The sequence below is a fragment of the Oryctolagus cuniculus genome, chromosome 10 (assembly GCF_964237555.1).
Source record: "Oryctolagus cuniculus chromosome 10, mOryCun1.1, whole genome shotgun sequence".
NCBI classification, from domain to species: Eukaryota; Metazoa; Chordata; class Mammalia; order Lagomorpha; family Leporidae; genus Oryctolagus; species Oryctolagus cuniculus.
In genome coordinates, this window is record NC_091441.1 from 116574295 (window position 1) to 116601313 (window position 27019).

General features: G+C 55.9%; 1 protein-coding gene across 6 annotated transcripts; it reads right to left on the reverse strand.

Annotated features, from left to right (window-relative positions):
* TATDN2 (TatD DNase domain containing 2) lies at window positions 1-27010 on the reverse strand. 6 transcript variants are annotated; one of them, XM_051831979.2, is made up of 7 exons: window positions 26575-27005; window positions 26074-26478; window positions 17892-18374; window positions 8335-9225; window positions 4222-4349; window positions 2164-2347; window positions 1-1752 (listed from the first exon to the last, which is right to left on the reverse strand). In XM_051831979.2, exons 2-7 carry the CDS (start codon window positions 26470-26472, stop codon window positions 1612-1614), a joined length of 2226 nt encoding a protein of 741 aa, XP_051687939.2. In that variant the 5' UTR covers window positions 26473-26478; window positions 26575-27005; the 3' UTR covers window positions 1-1611. The 6 variants fall into 6 exon arrangements, 5 of the variants coding, with proteins under 5 accessions (XP_051687939.2, XP_051687940.2, XP_069907213.1 ...); XM_051831980.2 differs by having other exon boundaries at window positions 1-1429; window positions 1578-1752; window positions 26074-27005; XR_007913828.2 differs by adding an exon at window positions 1876-1972 and having other exon boundaries at window positions 1616-1752; window positions 26074-27008.
* Window positions 27011-27019: the final 9 nt, after the last annotated feature.

Genomic DNA, 27019 nt, shown 5'->3' on the forward strand with positions numbered 1-27019 from the left:
GCCGGCTCGGGATCCATCACTTTATTTCCAACGGGAGCGGCGTCCAGCAGCACACAGAGGCAGTCACACCAGCTATCCCCACACAGCCCACGCCAGTGCCAGCCCACACTCACGCCACACCACGAGGTTTCACCGCGGAACCCCAGGGAGAGAAGCAGATAGCACCTGTGCTTCTCCTTGGCAAGGGGAGGGCAGAGGCTCGGAGACGGCCGCTCGGTCAGGACATGGTGCAGAGACGGCTGGCAGCGGTGACAGGCTCAGCAACCCCCCAACTCTTCCCAGCAGGAGATCGGGTCCCCCGCTTCCCCACCCTGGCACATCTGAGGCACAGACAACCTCACAGCACAGCTGGCCCACGGGAGACGGGAAGTGGACTGAGGCTACTTCCCAGGCCAGGTACCATGTACTAGGGAAGATACAAAAAACTAAACTGACTGCATATAGCTTACAAGGCTCAAACGTGCCTTCCAAAACACCTAGGGGCTCCCCCTGAGGTCATGAAGGTCATTTAAGCCATGAAGAAATAGGGAAGAGACTCTGGGTGGCCCAACTGTCTCACTGGGGGAGCCTGTGGGGAGGGATCCTTTGGACCCAGGGCAGTGTCCTCACACTGCACCCTGAACCTTCAGGACCCCGGGCCTGCAGTGAGCAATCCTTCACAAGGCACGGGCAGGGGGCAGAGCAGAGCCCTGGCTGGAGATGACACGTGTGCCCCCAAGTCAGATACCACGGGAACCAGAATGACACAGGACACACAGCAGGCGCTACTGCCCGGAGCTCCAGACACCTACGCTGATCTACGCCCCCGGAGGGGCAGAATACAAGAGACTGTAACATGAGAGCAAAACGGATTCTTTCTAGTCCAGGACAGGGAGGCAAAAACGCAACAAAGCAGGCTGGGACCCAACACCAGCAAGGGCGTGTGAGCAGGGCACCTCCTTTAGGGTCCTCATTCCCAACAAGACCCCTTCCTCGAGGGCTGCAGTCTGTCCCGGATCTCCACCTGCCAGGACTTCGCAGGGACAACAGGCGCCCCCAGCACACTGCGTGCTGCCGGCAGCCCAAGTCCTCCTGGCTGTGCGGACACTGGACGCCAAGATGACTTGATCCAGAGGGGAGCAGGTGACTTCCTGGTTGCAAGACCAACCGCTCAGTCTCCAGGGAGCGCCCCAGGCGGTTCCCACGTGGGAGCTCATGCTCCAAACTGAGTTCTGCTGAGTACCAGGCACACAGGTGCTCCTTCCCCAGCTGTCCTGGAGCCTTCTGGACAGGAAGCAAGTCCCAGTGCACCGGCCCCACGCAGAAGCCTTATGACGAGGGTCCGAGGAAAACATTTGTTCTGGCTTTCTTGGTTCCGGCAGCTCTGCAAACATCTGGAGCTGGGACAAACAGAGCTCACACTCAGCCTGCTGGTCAGGCCGCTGTCTCCCTGGAGGGTTTGAAGAGAAAAGCAAGTTCACTCCAGACAAACGGGCTCCAGGCTCACCCCAGGTTCACCTTTCACTCTCCACCAACAAACGGCAGCCAAGCACTCGCTCATCCTGATTTGTAAGCAACGTTAACGTGGACTTTATGACCTCGTCGTGCAGACTCCGCGTGCCACCCTCTCCGTCAGAGGTTGTACAGGCGAGTGGTGTTCTCCCGCAAGGCAGCCAAGGTGTGCGACAGCGACTCCTCTTTGACCCTGGCAATCTCACGCACCGTGTGCAGGGCCAGGCCCGGGTGGGCATACTGGCAAAGGCTTTTGGGGACCTGGAAGACATCAAATGTCCCCCACATGGCTATGCCTTCTGGACCCCGCCCTAACACTGAACTCCCTCCCTGTCCCTTCCCCAGAAGGACCTCTTTGGGGCTGCCCTGTAGAGACCCCTTTACCTGCACGTGCAGGGAGAGTCCCAGTCATGGGGGCTCTGGGTGAGCAGGGTCCCACGCTTCCGTGGACTGCCCTCTATGGGCTAGGGCTCTGCACTGCCTGGAAGAGAGTGTACCCTTCAGCTTCTCAGGCCCCCGACGTACGGTTCTGCAGAGCAACAAGGACACAGCTATGCAGCCCAAGTGGGGCCCAGAAGGCACTGGGGCTCTGGCCCTGACAACTTGCACGTACGGGTGATCACCCAGCTCCCTCCCGTCCTGCGTGCCTCCTCAGCCTGAGCACAGCCCTACCTGGCGTGGAAGGAAGTAGGGGGCATCGGTTTCCACGATGATTCTGTCCAGCGGGATCTGTCTCAGAGCTTCCCGGGCCTCCCAGGCGGAGGAGTAGGTCAGGACGGCCGTGAAGCCCACGGACATGTTGGGAAAGTGCTTCAAGAGGGGCTCAATGACCGGATAGCTGCCAGTGAAGCAGTGCCTGCGGAGAGAATACCCGGTCAGGGCTGGCGCTCAGAACCACTCAGCTAACTCCTCCTCTCCAGGGAGCCCCAGAGACGGACAGACAGCACAGGACACACAGACCAGAGCTGGCTCCAACCCAGCTCACCCCAGCACAGCCTGCAGGAGGTGGCTGCTCTCCCAGGGCAGGACCCTGGGCAGCCACTTGCAAGTCACCCCAAGCATAGCCAGCAGTCGTGCAGTGCCAGGGCAGGCTAGACCGGCAAAGAGGCAGAACTGCCAGCGGAGCCCCTCACGCAACGAGAAGAACCAGGAGGAAACACAGACGACAGCACTGGGGGCAGAGACCACTGAGGGCTTTGGGAACTCCAACACTGCTCAAGTCCACGGTGCAACACATGTGCTGTGAACCACTTGGGCAACTCAGGGTTTCCTCCAGCTGGGCTCCCAGCCCCGGTTCACCTGCCACCACTGCATTTCATTCAACCACACCCCAAACAGGCCAGCCCTGGCTGGGGATGCCCACATCTTCCAAAGTGCCGGCCCGAGTCCTGGCTGCTCTGCTTCCAATCCCTTTCCCTGCTAACACGTCTTGGCAGGCAGCAGGTGAGGGCTCAAGCATTTGGGTCCCTGCTACCCATCCAGAGATCTGGATGGAGTCTGGGTTCCTGTCTTCAGCTTGGTACAGCCTTCACTATTGCAGGCATTCATGGATAAACCAGCAAATGTAATATATGTGTGTGTGTGTGTGTGTGTGTGTATGCCACTCTTGCCTTCCAAGTAGATGAAAATAAATTGAAAACCATTTTTAAAAAATAAAGTCAGCCCATCCAGTTTTAAGTCAGGGCTGCTCCACTTCAAATCTAGCTCCCTGCTAACGTACTGCGAAAGCAGCGGAAGATGGCCCAAGTGCTTGGGCCACCCAGATAGTGTTCCTGGTTCCTGGCTTCAGCCTGGCCCAGCCCTAGACATTGCAGCCATTTGGGGAGTGAACCAGTAGATGGAAGATCTCTGTCTCTGTTACTTTGTCTTTAAAATTTTTAAATAAAACTCAGCACAAAACAGGTGAGTAAGCAATCAAACCAGCCACCCACCCCAAAGAGCCAAGTGACTGAGCCTCCTCACAGCATGGCCTCCACAGCAGGGGTCAAAGGCCCAACAGCCCCCCCCCAAGTTTGGCTTCTGGACTCCCCGCTCTCCCAGCAGTCCTCAGCCATCTGAAAGGAGCCAGCTCGGAACCCCACCTCAGTCCCAGACTCCGTGCTCACAGCACCTGCCGACACACCTGTCTCCCAGCAGCTCCGCCTGGCCCGCCAGAGCCAAGCCACTGCCCACTCCCCACAGCAGAGGCAGCTCAGAGGGGGCTTCCACGCCAAGCTCAAGAACCCCCAGAGGCCACTGAGAGAAAGGCCAGCTGGACTTCAACACTAACTAGGAAGAAGCGGCTTTTTCGTGCAAAGATGCAAAGACAGGTTTTTTCAGGACAGGGTCTGAGTAGCCCCTCCAAGTCCACAAGCCTTCACTTGTGGCCAGAGACTCGTCAGCCAGCCACCCGCAGGGGCTGCAGAAGCAGGGTGTTAGCTGAACCCATGAAGCTGCCGTTCTGTAGGTCACACGCGGTCAGGCATCAGACAGCCCACGTGGTCAGCCTGATTCTCCTTTACAAACTGCACCAGGGTCACACGCGGTCAGGCATCAGACAGCCCACGTGGTCAGCCTGATTCTTCCTTTACAAACTGCACCAGGGTCACACACAGTCAGGCATCAGCCCACGTGCTCAGCCTGATTCTCCTTACAAACTGCACCAGCTGCCCCCCCACCCCCGAGCTTCCATCTCTCCCGTCCTGGACAGAGGGCAGAGTCCCTGCACTGCCCGCGGAGCTCCCTCCTGACCTATGAATCCTGTAGTCGGAGGGCACGAATCTCTTCATGACATCCAGCAGGTCCTCATCAGCTTCACGGCAGTGGATCACCAAGGGCTTCCTCAGGGCCACGGCCAGCTGTAGCTGCCTCTCAAACACCTGGGAGGAGACAAGGTGGCGACAACCAGCTGGTCAGTGGCACTTCTGTCCAGTGGACACCCCCACTGTCTCCAACTTGTTACCCTTTTTAATCATTTCTTAAGATTTATTTATTTATTTGAAAGGCAGTGGGGCCAGCCCTGCGATGTAGTAGGCTAAGCCTCTGCCTGCAGTGCCAGCATCCCATATAGGCATTGGTTCGTATCCCGGCTGCTCCTCTTCCAATCCAGCTCTCTGCTATGGCCTGGGAAAGCCGCAGAAGATGGCCCAAGTCCTTGGGCCCCTATACCCGTGTGGGAGATCCAGAAAAAGTTCCTAGCTTCGGATCAACCCAGTTCCAGCCATTGCAGCCATTTGGGAAGTGAACCAGCAGATGGAAGACCTCTCTTTCTGTCTCTCCCTCTCAGTCTGTAACTCTACTTCTCAAATAAATAAATACATCTTAAGAAGAAAAAAAAAAAAAAAAAAAACAGGGCAGAGAGAGATAGAGACATAAAGACAGAAACACAAAGGGGTTTCCCATCCACTGGCTCTCTCCCCAAAAGCAGCCACAATTGCCAGGGATGGGCTAGGCTGAAGTCAGAAGTCCATCCAGGTCTCCCACATGAGTGGACCATCATTTTCGGCTTTCCCAAGCACATTAGTAGAGAGCTGGATCAGAAACAGAGCAGCCAGAAGTCAAACCAGCAAAAAGACATATGATGCCGGTGTCACAAGGGGTGGCTCAACCCACTGGGCAGCAAGGCCTATCCCTCCAATTCTTTACTTTTTTTTTTTTTTTTTTTTTTTTTTTTTTTGACAGGCAGAGTGGACAGTGAGAGAGAGAGACAGAGAGAAAGATCTTCCTTTGCCATTGGTTCACCCTCCAATGGCCGCCACGGCCAGCGCGCTGCGGCCGGCACACCGCGCTGATCCGATGGCAGGAGCCAGGTGCTTCTCCTGGTCTCCCATGGGGTGCAGGGCCCAAACACTTGGGCCATCCTCCACTGCACTCCCTGGCCACAGCAGAGAGCTGGCCTGGAAGAGGGGCAACCGGGACAGAATCCGGCGCCCCAACCGGGGCTAGAACCCGGTGTGCCGGCACCGTAGGCGGAGGATTAGCCTAGTGAGCCGCGGTGCCGGCCCAATTCTTTACTTTTCAACAACATCAAGTAGGGTAATGGCTAGTGCTTACTGGCAATTCCTACAGAGCCAGGTGCATGTCAGGTGGGCACTGCAATCGGGCAGGGTCAGGCCTTGTGCAGTGAGGGCAGGTGATCTGCAGCTCACCAACCTGCAGCTCAGCAGATGCACAGCCAGGATTCAAATTTGAGCCCAGGCCGTCTACACAGGAACCCCATGCACTGCTTATCTGGAGACACAGGAGTGGGGATCAAGGTCAACGTCTGCACCTCTACTCCCCAGAGGTCCTGAAGCTCCAGACCTTTCTGTGTGTGTGTGAGTGTGCACACCCACCCCTCCAGCACGTGCCCGGCTCACAGTGGCTGCCGTCTTCAGTGAAATGCTCAATACCACGCTTGCTTTCTGAAACTCACTTTCTTTACTTGACCAAAACTGGTCAGCACCCCAGACACGCTCCACCCCTCTACCTCTAGTCCCTGCACTCTTCAGCAGTGAAGCACACACACTGTTCAAAGCAGGGCTGGAACCCGTTCCTTCCCCTGACAAGGCCGGGTTACAACCAAGGACAAAAGTATCAGTTCCTAAAAACAAGCAGCCCATCTTAACGTTTCCACAAGCAGTTATTCAACTGTGGAGTACAGGCCACGTTTGCGTTTTTAGCATCAGTGAGAGTCAGCTGCTGATCCCTTGAGACTGACAGTTGAGGGCAGAGGGCACCTGCTGTCTGCTCTGCACTGGCAGAGCTAAGTCACCACCAGTTCCATGCTTTCAACTACGGGCTGGAATCAGAGTCTGGACAGGGGCCGTGGCCGTGGCTGGCGACAACTGCTCACCTCTGCCCCCACTCAGGTAGGAGGCTCGAGCATCACAACCACGTCCTTCATTTCCTGTCTCTACAAAGTGTTCTTTAGAGGCGACAAGCCAACGACTGCAGCTTACACAGCTCTATTTTTGAAGCTATACAGCTAATGAAATTTTCATGGTTACAGATAACACTTCAATCTATCACTTTTTAAAACATAGGTGTTATTTAATTTTTATTCATCTAAGAGACTAAGAGCCCATCCCCTGGTTCACTCCCCACATGCCAGCAACAGTCAAGGCTGGGTTGACACCAGAAGCCTGGAGCTCCATCCAGGTCTCCCATGCGGGTGGCAGGAACCCCAGCACTTGACTCGTCATCACTGCTCCCAGGGGTTGTGTCAGCAGGAAGCTCCAGCAGGAGGGGACCGGGACTTGAGCCCAGGCACTCTGACAGGGAACGCAGACGAACCCACGAGCTTGTCAATGGCTGCACCGAGTGCATCGCCTTTCTCAATGTCCTAGCTTCTGTCTTAAGAAAGCAGGAAATACAACACACATGTCCTTGAATCTGCGACAAGCGAGTTACAAGACAAGCCACCAACTGCCCCAATTTTCTATGGTATGATAACATTAAATTTATTAATTCTGTAAAGCTCATTCCAATTTCAAAAACACCAGGATGGCAGACAAGCAGGAAGGAGAGCGAGCGGCCGAGCAGAGCCTCGTGCTTCACCCTCCCGGGAACCCAACGCCCAGCATAACCACCTGCTCTGCTCGCCTCACACGCCAGGTCCCAGCTGACGCACTGCTTTCAGGGATCCCAGAATTAACGAGTCTCGGCCTCTCTTGCTCATTTGTTATCTCAAAAATTAATTCCACACACAAGAGGGGCTGCGGGGGCATACGCAGGTCCTTCTCCCAGGTTCTGGAACCCAGAGAACAAGGGAATCTTACAATCACACCGACCGAGTGTGCAATCCACAGCAACTCTCCCAGACTAATCCTCCGGAGCTAAGCAGAGCTACAGTCACCTCTGTGAGCACGGAAAACCTTCACCCCCGTAAAGGTGGCTCCTTTTCCCCTGGCTTTGCTCTTCCCTTCTCCACTCCCCAGAATCCTAGGAGACTAGGTAACAAACACCCAGCTCTGCCTCCTAAGGAGGCATCTGTCCAGAACCAGCTCCCACAGGGACTTCTCTCCCTCCCTGCACGAAAGCACAGGGCAGGACGCGGCTGCAGCCTGCTCACACTCCACGCCCACCTGCTGGTCCCCACGCTCACCTTGCTCTGCATCTCAGACTTCCCAGGACACGGCACCCACTTCTGAACCACCCAGGAGCGGGGTCTGCAGGCACCCGTTTTAGTCCTCCCCTCACCAGCCATTTCTTTCCTGACTCTGTTCTCCAGCCTCGTGTCCCATCTCACCAAGGCCAACGATACCTGCTGTCACTTCAAGTCGCATGCAGGCCTAAGACTGAGAACGTAATCCAAGAAAGCATAACCCTGAAGCACTCAGCACCAAGGAGGCGCCACTGGAACAACACTCGAGTGTTTGCCTGAAAGTGGTTCCTCTCCCACACCACACCTGCCCGTGCCACAGAAACCACCTGGGACAGCAGATTTTGTGTCTCACTTTCCTAACAACCCACTTCCCACTGTGCTCAGATTTCTTCTCACGTCCAGCTAATCCATGACCACCTCAAGCCACACGTGTCCAACAGTGCCCAAGGGAAAGCAGCTGCCAAACCCAATCCAGGCAGCGCCTGCTCCCCTCCCCGGCCTAGAGCCTGCCGGGCCCGCTCACCCGCTCCTGGGACACGACACCCCGACAGCCAACTCTGCCCGGTAGGGGAGGGGTGCAGCCAGCCCTCCTTCTTGTCCCACTCCTTCCCAATCAGAATCTTCCACTGCCACCCTCAACTCTGCCAAAGAGCAACGCTCAAAACCCCCGAGAGCAAAACTATGACCACGGCAGCAGTCGTTATTTCTGGCGGCCCAGGAAATCGCGCGCTTCCTCACACACGCCTCTGTGTTCCCAAATGCACAAAGAGCCGCCTTACCTTGTGCTGCTCCGGGACAGGCGTCGTGCACTTGTAGGAGTAGTCCAAGCCCATCTCCCCAAAGGCCACGGCCTTGGGGTGCCGCAGGGCATGCAGGAGGTTCCTCTCCTGACTCTCACTGTAGTAGCGTGCAAAATGAGGATGGCAGCCGAAGGCCCCCCAGACCAGGTCCTCCTTCAGCAGCTCCTCCCACAGGTGGTCTGTCAGCGTCCGCGGGTCACAGAAGTCAGAGATGCAGCCCCGGAACTCCTTGGGGAAGGAGCTGCTGTACATCTTTCTGAACTTGGTGAAGGTCCCCCTGAAGGACAGCTTGGAGTAGAGCATGTCCAAGTGACAGTGGGTGTCGATGAAGCCCTCCTCCGTGCTGGCCTCCCGGCAGCTCCTGGGCACAGAGCCAGACGCGCACCCTCGGCCAGGGCGCGGAGGCGGCGTCTCCTCTCGGAACGTTCTCTTCTCCTTCACTTCCCTGTGTGAGTTCCTGGAGAACCGGAACGCGCGGGAATTCTGGGACCGGCCTTCCTCCGTGGCGTCTGGGGCCCTGGCGGTGGTGCGGGAGCGGACCGGAGAGCTGGGCGAACAGTCGCTCAGGTGGCTCTGGCCGCTCCTCCCAGACTGGGCCGGGTCACTGCTGCTGCTGCTGCTGCCCGCGGCAGAACAGCCAGGAGGCTTGGGGCTGCTGGTCCAGTAGCGGGCGTAGTCACACCAAGGGCTACTGTACAAATGAGCTGGGTACATGACATAGTCGGTGGCGTAGGAAGACGGCTCCGGAGCCGCTGAGTCCTTCAGTGCCACAGGCTCCTCCTGAGAGAATCTGACCATGGGGATCTCATCCACATCTGACCAGTCGCTTCCTGAAGAGGGGTGCTCCATCACCACCTCCCTACCTTTGCGCTGCAGAGGGAAACAAGAGCACCACGTCAGCCTTGCCATGTCCAGCCAGTGGCCGTCCTCGGCCGGTTCCCTGCAGCGGCCAGCTTTGCACAGGCTCCTCTGCTCAGCTTCTCACCTGATCTCACAATTCCCAGAAATGCGCTGAGGCGAGCCAGTCACGGTGCAGGTCAGAGCTGTGAGCGGTCAGCAGGCTCAGGGAACGCCTCACTGAACAGACACCACACCTGCTCAGCCTCTAGGAAAACTCGCTCCCACAGCAGCACCCAGCCCCTCCTTTCTGACAGTCAACATGCAAAACCCTACAGCTGGGAACGTTTCCAAATGTGTCCCCAAATTATCTGACACCACTCTCCATTGAGAAAGCAAGTCGACAAGCCCTCGCCTCGAGTCTGGGCCATGGAGTGACTCCCCTGTAACAAGGCAGCGGCGCACACAGAGCTGCTTAGGTTCGGAGGCTAGGTCACAACAGTCTGGTAGGCTTCCCCTCGCTCCTGAAGCCTGCTCACTAGCGGGGAGGCAGGCACCCTCGGAGCACCTTGCTAGCGAGGTGAGGTGTAGGTGCATGGTCTGCCACCTGCCAGCTCCAGGGGACAGCAGTGTAAGCTGGCCACTCTGAGCAAACTCCATGGTTACCCAGGCTGGAGCTATCCAGTTGACCCCAGTCCTGGCCACCATCTGAACAGAAGCACATGAGACCCTCAAGCAAGACCTGCCCAGTTTGAACCTTTCTGAATCCCTGCTGACAAACCACGGATGCAAAATCCAAGTCCTTAAGCTACCAGCCAGCAGCAGTAACTGAACACTCACAGCACGCACTAGGAAACCAACTCAGTGCTGCTGGAACATACGCCCCACAGATCTTCACCACTGTCTCCCAAACACCCAGAACCGTGCGCGGCACACAGCGCTCACACAGCTGCTGAGTTCATGCAAACACAGTGCTACGACTGCCAAACACCCTTCACAGCATTGCCACCTACAGCACCGTGTTTTACAGATTTTTTTCAAAGATGTATTTATTTATTAGAAAGTCAGAGTTACACACATAGAGAAGACACAGAGAGAGAGAGGTCTTCCGTCCACTGGTTCACTCCCCAGATGGCTGCAACGGATAGAACTGCGCTGATCTGAAGCCAGGAGCTTCTTCAGGGTCTCCCACACAGGTTCAGGGGCCCAAGGACTTGGGCCATCTTCTACTGCTTTCCCAGGCCACAGCAGAGAGCTGGATCAGAAGTGGAGCAGCAGGGACCAGAACTGGCCACAGTGTCGGCCCCCCGTGTTTTACAGATTTATCCCACCCCCTGGGAATCAGCAGAACCAGAGAACCCGTACTTAATTCCTTACATAAAATTTAGGTAAAGTCATGAAAAACGCACACTATGAAAGGCTGAGTTACACAGAGAAGGGGAGAAAGAGATCTTCGATCTGCTGGTTCACTCCCCACTGAACTCCCTCCAACAGCCAGGAACTCCATCCAGGTCTCCTGTATCACGGGCAGGGGCCCAAGGACTTGGGCCCTCACTGGCTGCTTTGCCAGGCACTTTCGCAAGGATGGGTCTTGGAAGCAGAACAGCCAAGGACTGGAACTGGCCCTCACGTGGGATGCAGTATTGCAGCTGGCAGCTTAGCCCACTGCCACAGTGTCGCTCCCCAAAACAAATTCTGAACTCCATTTTTCCACAAACTCTCTGAAGTGCATGATTTTTGTTTTTTTAATTTTTTTTTTAATTTTTTTTTTTTTGAAAGGCAGAGTGGACAGTGAGAGAGAGAGAGAGAAAGGTCTTCCTTTGCCGTTGGTTCACCCTCCAATGGCTGCCGCGGCCGGCGCACTGCGGCCGGCACACCGCGCCGATCCGATGGCAGGAGCCAGGTACTTATCCTGGTCTCCCATGGGGTGCAGGGCCCAAGCACTTGGGCCATCCTCCACTGCACTCCCGGGCCACAGCAGAGAGCTGGCCTGGAAGAGGGGCAACCGGGACAGAATCCGGTGCCCCGACCGGGACTAGAACCCGGTGTGCCGGCGCCGCAAGGCGGAGGATTAGCCTAGTGAGCCGCGGCGCTGGCCCTGAAGTGCATGATTTATAATGACCAAAAATACCCAAACTCAAGGTAGGATTTCCCCCCCCAAAATAAGCCCTCAGTATAGCACAGGTGGTAACAGTGATGGCTAACAACTGAGGACTTCCGGTGGTCAGCAAACAGGATGGGGGATGCCTCCAGTACCCAAGAACACGCCCACTGCCCTGAGCAAGCATGACACCACGCTGTACCCCACAAACATCAAATTACTTATAATTATAAAAGATCATTAATGTATTTTACATTACATGATGTATTTATAATCTAATTTTTATACTAATTATACAATCTACAATTTTTTTGAATTATCCCCTCAGAGGAGATGGCATCACTCTATACAGGTAAGCACACCTTATCCAAAATACCTGGGACAAATGTCTTGGATTCCAGGTTTTCACACTGGAATATTAGCACGATTTGATCAGCTGAGCATCCCTAACTCAAAATGCTCCAGAATCCCAAACACACGCTCATCGTGGCACTCTTCAAATGCTTCAGCCAGGGCCGGCGCTGCGGCGTAGCAGGTAACGCCGCTGCCTGCGGTGCCAGCACCCAATATGGCACCGGTTCCAGTCCCGGCTGCTCCACTTCCAATCCAGCTCTCTGCTATGGCCTGGGAAAGCAGTAGAAGATGGTCTAAGTCCTGGGGCCCTGCACCCGTGTGGGAGACCCAGAAGCAGCTCCTGGCTTCAGACTGGCTCAACTCGAGCCATTGCAGCCAACTGGAGAGTGAACCAGTGGAGGTAAGAGCTCTCTCGCTTGCTCTCGGCCTCTCCTTCTCTCTCCGTGTAACTCTGACTTTCAAGTATATAAATAAATATTGTTTAATAATTAAAAAAATGGTTCAGGTTTTAGAACTTTTTAATTTTGATTTTACATGAGGGATGCTTAGTCTGTATTCAAGTCCTTGTCTTCCTCCTACAGCTGTCTTCAGTTTAAGGGAGACAAATGACCCCAAACAGACCTCAGTCAAGCCAACCTCTTACAGGTTTCCTAAATTCATTTTTTAAAAAAAAGGAGGGCTGGGGGCATGGGGAAGGGGTGGCTGCTGCCTGGGACACCCACTTCCCACATCAAAGTGCTGGGGTACTGGTCTGAGTCCCAGCTGCTCTGCTTCTGTCCAGCTCCCTGCTATCGCATCTTGGGAGTAAGCAGAAGATGGTCCAAGTGCTCGGGCCCCTGAGGGAGAACAGGAAGGGGTTCCCGGCTTCTGGCCCAGGCCTGCCTGCTGCAACCCTCTGGGGAGTGAACCAACAGATGCAGGTGATCAAATCCCTCCATCTCTCTCCGTTGCTCTGCCTCTCAGATAAATATATCTGTAAAAAACAAAGGGGAGGGGGCAAAGAAAAGTGACAGAAACAGACTGATCTTTACTCCTGCGGATACAGTCTGATAGTTCTAAGTGTTGGTTTTTATCTATGCTGCTTCACAATTTAGAGCAATGTTTATTTTTCCCCCTCAATATTTATTTTAACTGACTTGAAAGGCAAAGCAAGACTGAGAGAGAGAAAGAGCAAGAGACCTCTTCATTCCACTGGTTCACTCCCTAAATGCCCACAACAGCTGTGGCTAAGCCAGGAACCCAGAACTCCATCCTGGTCTCCCACGTACTCAGACAACCTTCCACTGCCTTCCAAGGAAGCAGGAAGCTGGATCAGAAGTCAAACAGGCCGGCGCCGTGGCTCACTAGGCTAATCCTCCGCCTTGCGGCGCCGGCACACTGGGTTCTAGTCCCGGTCGGGGCACCGAATTCTGTCCTGGTTGCTCCTCTTCCAGGCCAGCTCTCTGCTGTGGCCCGGGAAGGCGGTGGAGGATGGCCCAAGTGCTTGGACCCTGCACCCCATGGGAGACCAGGAGAAGCAGCTGGCTCCTGCCATCAGATCAGCGTGGTGCGCCGGCAGCAGTGCGCCGGCCGCGGCAGCCATTGGAGGGTGAACCAACGGCAAAAGGAAGACCTTTCTCTCTGTCTCTCTCTCTGCCTGTCAAAAAAATTAAAAAAAAAAAAAAAGAAGAAGAAGAAGAAGTCAAACAGTGGGGCCAGTGCTGTGGTGTAGCGGGTTAAAGCCCTGGCCTGAAGCGCCGGCATCCCATATGGGCGCCGGTTCTAGTCCTGGCTGCTCCTCTTCCAATCCAGCTCTCTGCTATGGCCTGGGGAAGCAGTGGAGGATGACCCAAGTCCTTGGGCCCCTGCACCCACATGGGAGACCTGGAAGAAGCTCCTGGCTCCTGGCTTTGGATGAGTGCAGCTCTGGCCATTGTGGCCATTGGGGAGTGAACCAGCAGATGGAAGACCTCTCTCTGTGTGTCTACCTCACTCTGTAACTCTTTCAAATATATAAAATAAATCTTTACAAAAAAAAAAAAAAAAGTCAAACAGCTGGGACTGAAACCAGCACTCCATGGGAACTTAACCCACTATATACCACGTGGACCTGCCACCCAGCAAATTTTTTCAACACCACTTTTGTTTCTGCATTTTAAGATCACTTTTTTTTTTAAAGATTTATTTATGGTCGGCGCCACGGCTCACTTAGCTAATCCTCCACCTGCGGCACCGGCACCCAGGTTCTAGTCCTGGTCAGGGCGCCGGATTCTGTCCTGGGTGCTCCTCTTACAGTCCAGCTCTCTGCTGTGGCCCGGGAAGGCAATGGAGGATGGCCCGAGTGCTTGGGCCCCTGCACCTGCATGGGAGACCAGAAGGAAGCTCCTGGCTCCTGGTTTCGGATCGGCACAGCGCGCCGGCCACAGCAACCATTTGGGGGGTAAACCAAAGGAAAGACGACCTTTCTCTCTGTCTCTCTCTCTCTCACTGTCTAACTCTGCCTGTCAAAAAAAAAAAAAAAAAAAAAAAAGATTCATTTATTTGAAAGACAGAATTACAGAGAGAGGTCGAGACAGAGAGAGGTATTCCATCTGCTGGCTCACTCCTCAGATGGCCACAACGGCTGGAGCTGTGCCAATCTGAAGCCAGGAGCTTCTTCCGGTCTCCCACAGGGTGCAGGGGCCCAAGGACCTGGGCGATCTTCTACTGCTTTCCCAGGCCATAGCAGAGAGCTGGATTGGAAGTGGAACAGCTGGAACTCGAACCGGCTCCCATATGGGATGCTGGCCCTGCCCTATATTGTTTTTAAAAGTGATCTTAAAGGGCTGGTGCTGTGGCACAGTGGGTTAAAGCCCTCACCCAGAGGAGGAAGGGGCAAACAGGGTTTAGCAAGCTGTTTTTCACTAAATGGCTCTCATTTTTAAACCACAGGAAATATTTACTCAAAAGTAACCTAAAAAATACTTGGAGGTGGGGCCAGAGCTGTGGCACAGCACGTAAACTGTGGTGTTCTCTTTTCAAGATGCTGTGTATTTTACATTTTAGGATAAAATTTATTTTCATAATAACACAATATTTATTGAGTCTTTATTACATATACACATTTTGCAATTTCCTTTTTCAACTTTTAAAAATTTATATAAAGGGAATATATTTCACATATACAGTTTTAAGAGCCTAACGACACTTCCCACCCTACCCTCCCTCGTCCTTTTGTTCTACTTATTTGACAGGCAGAGTTGCAGAGACACAGATCTTCCATCCCTTGGTTCACTCCTCAGCGGCTGCAACAGCCAGGGCTGGGCCGGGAGCCTGAAGTCCACCAGCACTGCCCCGGCTCCACCGCCTTCCCTGGCACACCAGAGGCGAGCTGGATCAGAAGCAGCAGCAGCGACTGGAACAGCTCATATGGAAGCCAGCACAGCAGGCAGCAGCTTAACCTGTTGTGCCTAAACACCAGACCCAAAACTGTTTCAGGAACAGACACTGAAACAGTTATGGAGAAAAGGTACTAGGATTTCTTTGAAAGTAACGCCCACAGAGAGAGAAGGAACACAGAGACAAAACAAGACGAGGGCACTCATTCCGAGCAGGCCGCCCTTTCTCACGTCCTCACAAGCACTGCAAGTAGTTAGCTGGTGAAGATTAGTGACAGACCAACAAGTGTATTTCGTAAATGTTTTAGATTTTTTTTCCTAAATAAAAGTTAAAATAAAAAGAGTTGTAAGTGAATTGCAAGTCAGATGGAAGACCAAACGAGAGCCTCTGAACCCCTAGCACTCAGAGGCATTTGTTAAAAAATACCATTTCCCAGGCCTCATCTGCGATTCTCACCGAAGAGGGTCAGGACATCATCTGAAGTAACCCCCGTGAGGCAGGCGTGGCGGTGGAGCGCACATCCCACACCAGAGTGCCAGCCCCAGTCCCCGCCACTCCTCTTCCAGTCCAGCTTCTTGCTAATGCAATGGAAGGCAGAAGACGATGGCCCACGTACGTGGGTCCTTGCCACCCATATAGGAGACCAGGATGCAGTCCCTCACTCCCAACTTTAGCCTGAACCAGACCTCACCGCCGGGCCATCTGGCAAATGAACCAAGGATAGAAGCTCTCTGCCTTCCCCTCTCCGTTGCTCTACCTTTCAAACAAAACAAACTTTTTTTTTAAATGTACACGGAACTAGAAATACAAACTATTAACAAATCTGTAACAGAGTCTTCTGAATCCCTGTCAAGTGGTTCAACAAGCAAGACTGCCCTGACATCAATCCCATACGGCAGAACTCAGTGACATTCATCTAGAGCTGGCTGCGCTGGGCACGGAGCCAGTGTTCTCACGTCAGGTACAGGATGTGGCAACTGCACTGCCTGTTGGTATCAACGCGCCATTTACAGAAAATTCCACTGACCCCGGATCCGTATTTCTTAACCGTGGCAACATCAGGAAAACTTGCTTTTTGTACAGATGAAGAAACACGGACTTGAGGTAAGGTGGCTTTCCCCAGATCACAACTCAGAGGCAGCCCCAGTACCTGAGCCCAGAGGGTCTGATTCCAGCATTCACGTGCTTACCTACTGCCTCCCAATCCACACCTGACACAGACAACCCATGTGTCTGCTCTGACAAACAAGGGTCGTGTATAAATCTGGAAAAGTTCGTGGAATTCGAGGTCCCAAACAGGACGAAGATCTACATCCAACAGCCTACACAGCTGCTCTGTGTTCAGTGGGACAATTAAGGTACCAAACCCATTGGACATGGGAGGGATTTCCATTTAGATAGGGACACGTGGTTCTTGTCCTTTCCACCCACTCTTTGAAATGAAAAGAAATCGGTTTGAAAAGGCGTAAACTCACAAAGGGAAAGCACACAGAATGAAGGGCAGAGCAAACCCCATACAAACGGGATTCCAGAAGGAAATGGACAAAGTGTAATCAGCTCAGATCAGACAGCCAAACCCTAAGCAGCAGTGAGAAAAGCCCAGAAAGAGATCATGACCCCAGAAAGCTGCGGAAAGGGCCCTCTCAGCCTCTCACAAGGAAAACGGGAACGCAGCTCCCACCCCGGCGGATGATGGGTCTGCCCTCCCCCGACTCAAGCCAAGGGCTCATGCCGAGAGAAGCTGAACCAAGGGGACAGAAGCTGAACCAAGAGGCATCACAGGCTGACGGTGGGCGCCGACCCTCCCTCACCCTCACTCCAGGACACCAGTGTTTCCTCCTCCCGGGAACCAAGCAGCTCCAGGACAGCGGCAGGTCCACCTGGGGACCCTCACAGCCACCTGACACTTCAGTGCTCCACGTCTGAGCACAGAGAGCCAAGGCAGGCGAGGGAAGCCCCACCCTCCAAGACAGCAAACACAAGAAAAAGGTGAAAACAAACCTGTAACTAATATTCTCAGAGACCAAAGAACGCCAGCCTCCCCACTCTAGGATCCGAGAACAGAACACATACTCACAAAGCCAGTGTTCTTAGAACCAGTGTGTCAAAAGGAACAGCCCAGCAGGCACCACCCTTACGCCACCTGCACACTTCCTAGGGAGAGACGAAACAAGAAAAGCAACCCCAAAGAGACAAGTAACCAAACACAGAAACGAGGACAAAACCCCCCATCACCACTCACATCCTCCAAGAGCAAAACCAAGCAATGACAACAACGAAAGAGGCTCCTCTAACAAACTGGCAGGAAAGCACTGGGAGAATAGTTTTAGCAGGACCAACACTCAGCCTAATACCTTTCCTCCTCTCTAACTCTGTCCTTCAAATAGATAAAAAATAAGTCTTTAAAAAAGAGATTTCTTTCTTTCTTTCTTTCTTTGAGAGAGAAAGACACAGATTTCCTACCGTCTGGTTCACTCCCCAAACGCCTTCAACAGACAAGGACAGGCAAGACCGAAGCCAGGAGCCTGAACTCCACCCAGGCCTCCACATGGGGGCAGCGACCCAAGCACTCCGGCCATCTTTCACATTATCAGGGAGTGGACTGGATGCAGAGGCGCTCGAACCGGGGCTGGTGCGCACGGAATGCTGGCGTCACAGGCAGCAGCTTAACCCACTGCACAACGCCAGCCCCTTACTTCCATCTGTGATACAACAGCTAAACCCAGATCTCAACAACACATAAAGCCAATAAATAAATCAAGGTAGCGCTGTACTGAGGTGGAAGCTATGTCGTAGGAGACCCCTCCCTCTTGTTCCTGGAGACCCGGTTAAGGCAAGCACTGCTTTTAATGAGTAACAAGATCAGGCTGGTCTGCACATCACTCACCTTGTGGATGTCAACATGGGAGTCAGAGTCATCCCAGAACTCCAGGGGCCCAGGAGGCTCGTCCATGGCCGCCCTTCGGTCACCAAGCGGCTCCCTGCCGGGTGACCCTGCAGGGTCGATGACCACTCTGCGGCCACAGAAGCTGCTCCCCTCCTGCACCAGCTCCTCCTGCTCCGCAGCGGACTCTGCCTCCTTCTGAGGGGTGGGGACCGCGGCGCTCCTGGCCAGTCCTTCTCCCTGGCTGGGACGCTCCCCTGGGCTTGACTTTGCCCGAGGAGCAGCCTCTCCCCTCCGCTTCGGCATCGATCTCCCCAGGATGCCCTGGAGAGCCTTCAGATAGATCACAGTGGAGCCCTGGTCGCGAAGCCTCTCCCGCCGCCTCCTCTGAACCCTGTGTGGCTCCTCAGTCGCTTCATTCTGGCCCTCAGCCTCAGCTGCAAGCTCAGAGTTCGTGGAGTCTCGAGAACTGGCTTTGGAATCATCCTGAAAGAGAAGGCAGACGTGGAAGGAGCTGTCTGTCCCGAGGGCAATCCCATAAATCATGGTAGTTCCCCGAGTCCAAGGCAGCACAGCGACGTGGCTGCAGCCCACCCCAGCCCACCCCAGCCCGCCCCACGGAGCGCCCTGTGAAAGGAGCCATGTGCCGCCGTCTCTTCACCTCCCCGCGGTGGTCCGATGACAGCCTCTCCCTCATGGGGAGTGATGAGCTGAGACCGACCGTCCCTGACATTAGCTAGCTTGCTCTGGAAGGCGAGCACTCCAAATACGCCCCCAAAGGGTTCCTACAAACCAGCCAGTCAATCCCAAAATCAAAGGACCCAGAGAGAGGAAGGGCTGGCCCACAGCTGCAAGCCCAAGAGTCCTGAGTGACCCTCTCCCTCACGTCCCAAGCCTCCAAGCTTCCCAGACGCCTCCAGCCAAGGCAGGACGTTGCCTCTGTCTCCCAAAGACCACTCCAGGGTCAGGCAGGAGGCTCTCTCCTCCCCCAACCTCCTCAGAGACAGAGCAGACGCCTGGTTCCATTCTTTTCCCTCTCACACCTCTCACTGAAGGAGGCCACAGGGAAAACGCTAGACCAACTGTAACTCAGACCTCAGGCTCATGGAGAACACAAGTGTCCCCGGGAATCAGAGCAGAGCCCTGGGCCTCCCCTGCACTGACCCAGCCCCACCCTGCCGCAAGGCATTCTACAGCCCTGGCACGCAGCCCTTCAACTCCTCTCACAAGTAGACTCAGGGCTGGGCTGCCTGCTGACGCGCTGGGAAGGCTGCGGACGATGGCCCAAATACTCGGCCCCTGCCACCCAAATGGGAGACTCGAAAGCCATTCCAGGCTCCTGGCTTCAGCCTGGCCCAGTCTCAGGTGTTGTGCCATTTGTAGAGTGAACCAGCAGATGGAACACCTCACGCAATCTGTTACTCTGCCTTTCGAATAAATAAATATTAAAAAAAAAAAAATACACTGAGGAGAAAGACCTCCACACCAAGTGTCCCAATCCTGCCCTCTACCAAAGCAAAGCAGGCCCCACCCCCAGCCGTGGCCATCCCCTGCCCCCACACAGCGAGCCCGCCCTCCTGTGCCCGAGAACAGAACGCTTTCCACGTGTGGAAGTGCACGGTAAGGAAAGACAAGCCTTCCACAGCGGCTATCTCTGGGGAGCGGGAGGAGGGGCTGCCACTCTCCCCGCTTCCTGCACCTTCTGAGGTTCGTTTCCCCACAGGAAGCATGCAACATCCTTGCTGCCAAAAAGATCTCAAGACCTTCGGAACACGGCAACACGGTGCCGGCGTGGCCCGTCAGCACGTACGTACGTCACTCAGGCTTGCCTGTCCTGAACTACTCCAACTGTTGGCAGCAAGGGAGATGGACAAAAAAGGAGGCTTTGATTTCCATGTGGAACTTCTCCAAACTTGCGTGGTCTCTAGTTTTCCGAACTTTCTAACGTACGTCTAAAGGGACTACCTGAGAGAAGGGGTTGCAGGTCGTTTTTATTTTTAAATTAGCTAATGAATTTGAAAGGCAGAATGACAGACAAGAGGAGACACAGACAGACAGGAATCTCCTGTCCACTGGTTCATTCCCCAAAAATGCAAGCAACAGTCAGGTGAAGCCAGCAACTCTGAGGCCCCCGTGCAGGTGGCAGGCGCTCGAGCACCGGCCCATTATCTGCAGCCTCCCAGGTGCATCAGCAGGAAGCGGGATGGGAAACACAGGACCAGGCTCTCCAGCGTGGGATGCAGGCCTCCCAAGGTGCAGCTTGGTCTGCTGCCTCACAACGCTTGCCCCAATTTTCCTTTCTTTATACCTTTGTAATTTATGAAAATTGAATAAACATTCAAAATAAACCTGACAGGCCTGGGCCTGCTGTCAAAGACACAGCCCCACTTGCCAGCCCACTTCTCCAACACCTGCTTCCCTCCACAAGCAGTAAGCACCTGCCCAGCTGGGCACGTCCCCTGCTCTTACACGCTGTGTCACATCTCACTTCCTCAGACCAGGTTCTGCTTGATAAACTCCTCTCCAGCCTACAAAGCCGTATCTTCCTCCTCTGACTGCTCCTCCACCTCCGCCCCTTATCCTCGTCCCCCACAGCAGCTATCACACAACACGGCAAGGTGAGGCCCACAGCATATGCCTCCTGGAAGGCCACTGCTCCTCATCCCCAGCCAAGAAGTGCCACCTCAGAGTACTGGACCCAAGTCACAGAGCCCACTTTCTTCAAATAAAACCAGAAATCTTGGAGCCGCAGCTGCAGCGTAGGGGGTAAAGCTGCCGCCCGCAGTGCCAGCATCCCATATAGGTGCTGGTTCGAGTCCCAGCTGCTCCACTTCTGATCCAGCTCTCCACTATGGCCTGGGAAAGCAGTAGGAGATGGTCCAAGTGATTGGGCCCCTGCATCCACATGGGAGATCCGAAAGAAGCTCCTGGCTTCAGATCGGCTCAGCACCACCCGTTTGCAGCCATCTGGGGAGTCAATCAGTGGATGGAAGACCACTCTCTCTGCCTCTTTGTAACTCTGCCTTTCAAATAAATAATTAAAAAAAAAAAAAAAAACCAGAAATCTCGAATTTAAAACACTTTTTATCTGTTCTACGAGTGCTGTCCAGGCACCTGCTGCATGCCAGCCAGCAGTGTTCTGGTCCGGGTCCTAGCTGCTAACAAAGAAGGCCTTTCTCGGGGCTCCTGGTCTAGTCGGGGAGGGAAGGGAAAGCTGGAGGAGGGGTCGCACAGGACAGCGAACACAGCTGCACTGGTTAGGGAGCACCGAGTCCCAAGGAGAGAAAGAACAAAGGCGGAGAGGAAGTGGACAGGGGGTGGTGCCACCTGCCTTGAGTTCAGGCAGCATTTTGGGCTGGAGTCACGAATTCTGCCTGTGAATTCTCTGTGAACGCTGAACGCTGTGAAGGCCTGGCAGCCTACGCTGTGTCCGCCTTGGCTGTGAAGACCAGGACCACACAGTAGGTGGAGAAAAGTCAGGAATGGAATAATCCACCCAACACTTCCTGCGGCTTCACCGAAAGAGGAACTGCCGGGCCGGCGCCGCGGCTCACTAGGCTAATCCTCCGCCTTGCGGCGCCCGGCACACCGGGTTCTAGTCCCGGTTGGGGCGCCGGATTCTGTCCCGGTTGCCCCTCTTCCAGGCCAGCTCTCTGCTGTGGCCCGGGAGTGCAGTGGAGGATGGCCCAGGTGCTTGGGCCCTGCACCCCATGGGAGACCAGGAAAAGCACCTGGCTCCTGGCTCCTGCCATCGGATCAGCGCGGTGCGCCGGCCGCAGCGCGCCGGCCGCGGCGGCCATTGGAGGGTGAACCAACGGCAAAGGAAGACCTTTCTCTCTGTCTCTCTCTCTCACTGTCCACTCTGCCTGTCAAAAAAAAAAAGAGGAACTGCCACAGGGTCTGTCCGCGGCAGAACCAGGACTCAGACTCAGACTCTCCCTGACATCCCGGAAACCAAGGGGGCAGAGCACCCAACAGACACTGCCAAAGGCTGCAGAGGTCCAGGGCCGTGAGGACCAGCACAGGTCACCGAAGCAGAGTGTCGCTGACAGGAGGCTGCACGAGCACTGGGTGACGCGGGCAAAGCGCCAAGAAGGGAAGCACCACCCACCTCCAAAAAAGGCGCTTCTGTGTCCACCGCAGCCCTGCTCAGGAGCTGTGCACCTCTGCAGGCAGGGGTGAACACCCAGCAGAGCTGTCACTCCAGCCTGCAGCAAGCCAACAGGTCCTGACCAGCTCCCTGCCTTCTCCCTCCTTCCCCTCTCCACAGAGCACCAGAGGCAGTCAGAAATGCAAATCCTGGGAGCTGGCTCTGTGCCAGAGGGTTAACGCCCTGGCCTGAAGCAGCGGCATCCATGTGGACACAGGTTCTACTCCCTGCTGCTCCACTTCCGATCCAGCTCTCTGCTATGGCCTGGGAAAGCAAAACATGGCCCAAGTCCTTGGGCCCCTGCACCCACGTGGGAGACCGGAAAGAGGCTCCCAGCTCCTGGCTTCAAATCGGCACAGCTCTGGCTGCTGCGGCTAGTTGGAGAGTGAACCAGTGGATGGAAGACCCCTCTCTCTCTACCTCTCCTCTCTCTGTTTTACTCTTTCAAATAAAAATACATAAATCTTTTTTATTTTTTTTTATTTTTTATTTTTTGGCAGGCAGAGTGGACAGTGAGAGAGACAGAGAGAAAGGTCTTCCTTTGCCGTTGGTTCACCCTCCAATGGCCGGCGTGCTGCGGCCGGCGCACCGCGCTGATCCGATGGCAGGAGCCAGGAGCCAGGTGCTTATCCTGGTCTCCCATGGGGTGCAGGGCCCAAGCACCTGGGCCATCCTCCACTGCACTCTCTGGCCACAGCAGAGGGCTGGCCTGGAAGAGGGGCAACCGGGACAGAATCCGGCGCCCCGACCGGGACTAGAACCCGGTGTGCTGGCGCCGCTAGGCGGAGGATTAGCCTAGTGAGCCGCGGCGCCGGCAATACATAAATCTTAAAATGCAAATCCTGGGCTGGCATTGAGACACCTTGGGACACTGCATCCCTGGGAAGCCTGCATCCCCTCTCAGAGTCCCAGCTTCCGTTTCCAGCCTCCTGCTCATCTGCACCCTGGGAGGCAGCAGGAAATGGCTCAAGTACTGGGGTCCTTGCCCCCACGTGGCAGCCGTGGATGGAGTTCCTGGCTCCTGGCTTCGGCCTGGTCCAACCCTGGGCTTTGCAGGCATTTGGGGGTGAACCAGCAGATGGAAGATTTCTCTCTTGCTCTGCCTTTCAAGTAGATGGAAGATAAACATTTTTCAAAAGGTGAGTAGTATACTCATTTTTATTTTGAGAGAGACACAGCTGTCTCCACTGGCTCTAACCCTCAGATGCTTATCAAACTGGGAAAAACAGAGCCCCTTTGGCTTTCATGAGAGAAAGCTGGGTCAATCCTAAGTTTAGCCCCACCCAGATTCCAGGCCACACCCTCAAGTCTGCAGCCCATTTGCAGAACAGCCTGAGCTAAGCACCTAAGCAAACCGCCTGCTCCTCCAAGCTTCCCTGTCCCTAACAGTCACTGAAGTTACCTTAGGAGCTACCCAAGTCCTCTGACACCTTATCACAAAAGCCTGATGACAAAATTAAGCAGGAGGCCAGTGCTGTGGCATAGCAGGTAAAGCTGCCGCCTGCAGTGCAGGCATCCCATATGGGTGCTGGTTCGGGTCCCAGCTGCTCCACCTCCAATCCAGCTCTCTGCTGTGGCCTGGGAAAGCAGAAGATGGCCCAAGCCCTTGGGCCCCTGCACCCGCGTGGGACACCTGGAAGAAGCTCCTGGCTTCTGGCTCCTGCCTTCGGATCAACACAGCTCTGGCTGTTGCAGCCAATCGGGGAGTGCACCAGCAGATAAACCTCTCTCTCTCTGCCTCTTCTCTGTGTAACTCTTTCAAATAAATAATCTTTAAAAAAAAAAAAAAAAAAAGATTAAACAGCATGTGGGGACGGCACTGTGGTACAGTAGTTTAAGCCTCCATCTGCAGCACCGGCATCCCATATGAGCACCAGTTCTAGTGCCTGCTGCTCCTCTTCTGATCCAGCTCTGCTAACTGCCTGGGAAAGCAGTGGAAGATGCCCCAAGTGCTTGGGCTCCTGCACACACCTCAGAGTCCCAGAAGAAGCTCCTGGCTCTTGGCTTCAGATTAGCCCAGTTCTGGCCATTGTGGCCATTTGGGGAGTGAACCAGCAGATGGAAGACCTCTCTCTCTCTCTCTCTCCCTCTCTCTGTACCTCTGCCTCTCAAATGAATAAATAAATCTTTTTAAAAAATTAAATAGTTTCAAAGTTCCATATTTAACTGACCCCCATGTTAAAATTATTTTTATTCCATTTGCCAGTTCACTCCCCAGATGCCCCCAAAAGCCTGGCTGGAAACTCAGTCTGGATCTCCCTCCTGGGCGGCAGGAGTCCAAGTCCTTCCGTCCTCATCTGCTGCCTCTCGGGCACATGAGCAGGAAGTCAGAATCAGGAAGAAGCCAGGCACTGGGTCCTAAGCTCTCCCATACAGGGTGCGGGTATCCCAAGCAGCATCTTAACCCAAGTGCCCAAGGCCTGCCCTTATTCAGCACTCTTACGCCAAGAAAAGGACTATCAACTCACCATCCGGGGGGTGGGAATCAGTACTGGGGACCAACGCTGTGGCGCAGCGGGTGAAGGCGCAGCCTGCAATGCCAGCATCCCGTATGGTGCCAGTTTGTACCTCAGCTGCTCCACTTCCAATCCAGGCCCCTGCCAACGGCCTGGGGAAAAGCATCGGAAGGTGGCCCAAGGACTTGGGCCCCTGCCACCCACGTGGGAGACCTGGAAGAAGCTCCCGGCAGCCCCTGGATTCAGCGCAGTCCAGACCCAGCCATCGAGGCTATCTAGGGTGTGAACCTCGGTCTTCTTTCAAAGAAATAAGCATTTAAATTTAAAGAACCCCTCTTTGCTAGGGGCTGCGCCTACCACCTTCTAACAGCTTTCTAGGGGCGGGCACTGGAGGGCCAGGGTCAAGCCACCTTGGGACGCCCACATCCCAGCATTCAGGATCAAGGGCCTGCTCTGCCTCTGACCCAGCTCCTGCTAAAGAGCCTGGGATGATGGCCCAAGTGCACGGCTTCCTGCCACCAACCTGGAAACCCCAAGAGAATTCCTGCTCCAGCCCTGCCTCGCCACAGCAGCTGTGGGCCATCGGAGGAATGAAATGAATGGCAGATCTGTCATTCTTCCAAATAAGCAAATCCTCAAAAACGTAAGTCACTTCCTCTAGGAGCAGCCCACCTCCCCTCACCGCCCCACACGCAGCCCCGTTTCACTCTTTCACATGAGTTACCTGCGTGTGCTAGAGATCTCCCATCCACTGGGTCACAACCCACAATGCCCACACCTGAAGCCGACGCTGGGACACCAACCCGGCTCCCTCACGGGGTGGCAAGAACTGCCTGCCTGAGCCTGCCGCAGAGCAGGAAAGCAAACGCAGGTACTGGGATGCATGACGCAGGGGCCATCTGGGAGCGAGCCAGCACACAGAAGTTCTTAAATAAATAAATAAGGTCTGCAGCGCCGAAACCCAGAACACAAACTCGAGCTCCCAGAACGCTGCCTGGCACGAACCAAGCCCCCAGTCCAGACCCGTCCAGAGCCCGACTCTGCGAAGCACTCGCCCTGGTGCCCGGCGACCTAGGACGCCGCCCTGTCTGCGTGTTTGCGCTGGTGGACCAGGAGGTCTACCTCCTGCATCAACCAAGCAACCACACCCGCACCAGCAAGCGACAACGCGACACGCACGAGACCTGGCCGAAAGCCGAACTCGCCGGTTCCCAGAGCCAAGGCCGCCCTCCTTCCGGGACACTACAGGGACGCACTTCCACGTCGGTGTCCTGTGCCTGCGACCCGCCTGGCACGCCCGCCGCACGTGTCCAAGTACGGGGGCGGGAGAGCGCTCATCACCTGGAAGCCCAAGCCGCGGCCCCCGGTGCTCTCAAGTGTGCACACCACCTCTCCACGGAAGGGAGGCCACCCCGGGCCACGTCCTGCTCCGCCTGGTTTGGGGACAGCAGGATCCTGGGAGGACCCCAGAGTCCCTCCGAGGCACGGACTTGGGGCTCGTGCCACCCAAATCCCACCCCCAGCCCCGAAGCCGGGCGGCAGCAGCGACGCGGGGCCGCGAGGCGGTGCACCCACCTACCTTGAGGCTGCAAGCCTCCTCTTCCAGGGACGCCATTTCCTCCAGGGAGGGGTTGGCAGGGCGCAGAGACCCCCTCGAGGAGACGAAGCCCCGCGAGCTGCGAGTCAGGCAGCCTTTGGAGGAGCGGGAGGAGGAGGAGGAGGAGGAGGAGGAAGAGGAGGAGGAGCGCCTGCGGCGCGCGGAGCCCCGGGGTAACCTCGGCGCGCGGGCCACATCGTCCTCCCGCGGGGCTTTCAGGCGCTGGGGGCTGCGGGCCCCTCGCGACGGCGGCTCAGGGCTCGGGGCCGGCCGGCCGGGGGGGGCCACATGCCCGGGCTCCCGGACGCAGCTGCGCTTGCTAGGGCCCCCTTCCAAGGGGCCGCTCCAGGGGTGCTTGACCTTGCGCCGCTCCGACGCCATGGGCACCTGCGAGGCAGACACGGGGCGCCTCGGTTGGACCCCACCCTCCTCGGCCGCCCCACCCGCGCCCGAGCGAGCACGCCGGGCGCCGGCCCCGCACACCTTCCTCGCCTCCTCCCGCTGCCCATGCCAGTCCTCGGCGGGCGGGCGGGCGGGCAGTCGATGCGAGACGCCGCGAGGCTCCGGCCGGGCGTCCGCGCCCACGACGTGCTTCCGGGAGCGCCGGGCGCCGCAGCACAAAGCCCCCTCAGCGAAGGCGGAGCCCCCCGAAGGCGCCGCACATGGCGGGCGCGCCGGAGGGCACGGCCGGACCCCGCGCCGCGGCCCGCCCCGCTCCCGCGGCCCAGGCGGCCACCCCGGGCCGGGAGGGGCCCGAGCCGCCCCCCGGCCGCGCCTTCCGCCGCGGCCCAGTCACCGCCCCTCGGCCCGGCCGCTCGCCCGCGCCTCAGCCCTCCGCGCAGCCGGCCGCGGCCTCAGCCCGCGGGGACGACCACTCCGGCTTCCCCGCGCCCGCCCCCCGGAACGAGCGCCGCGGCCCGCAAGCCAG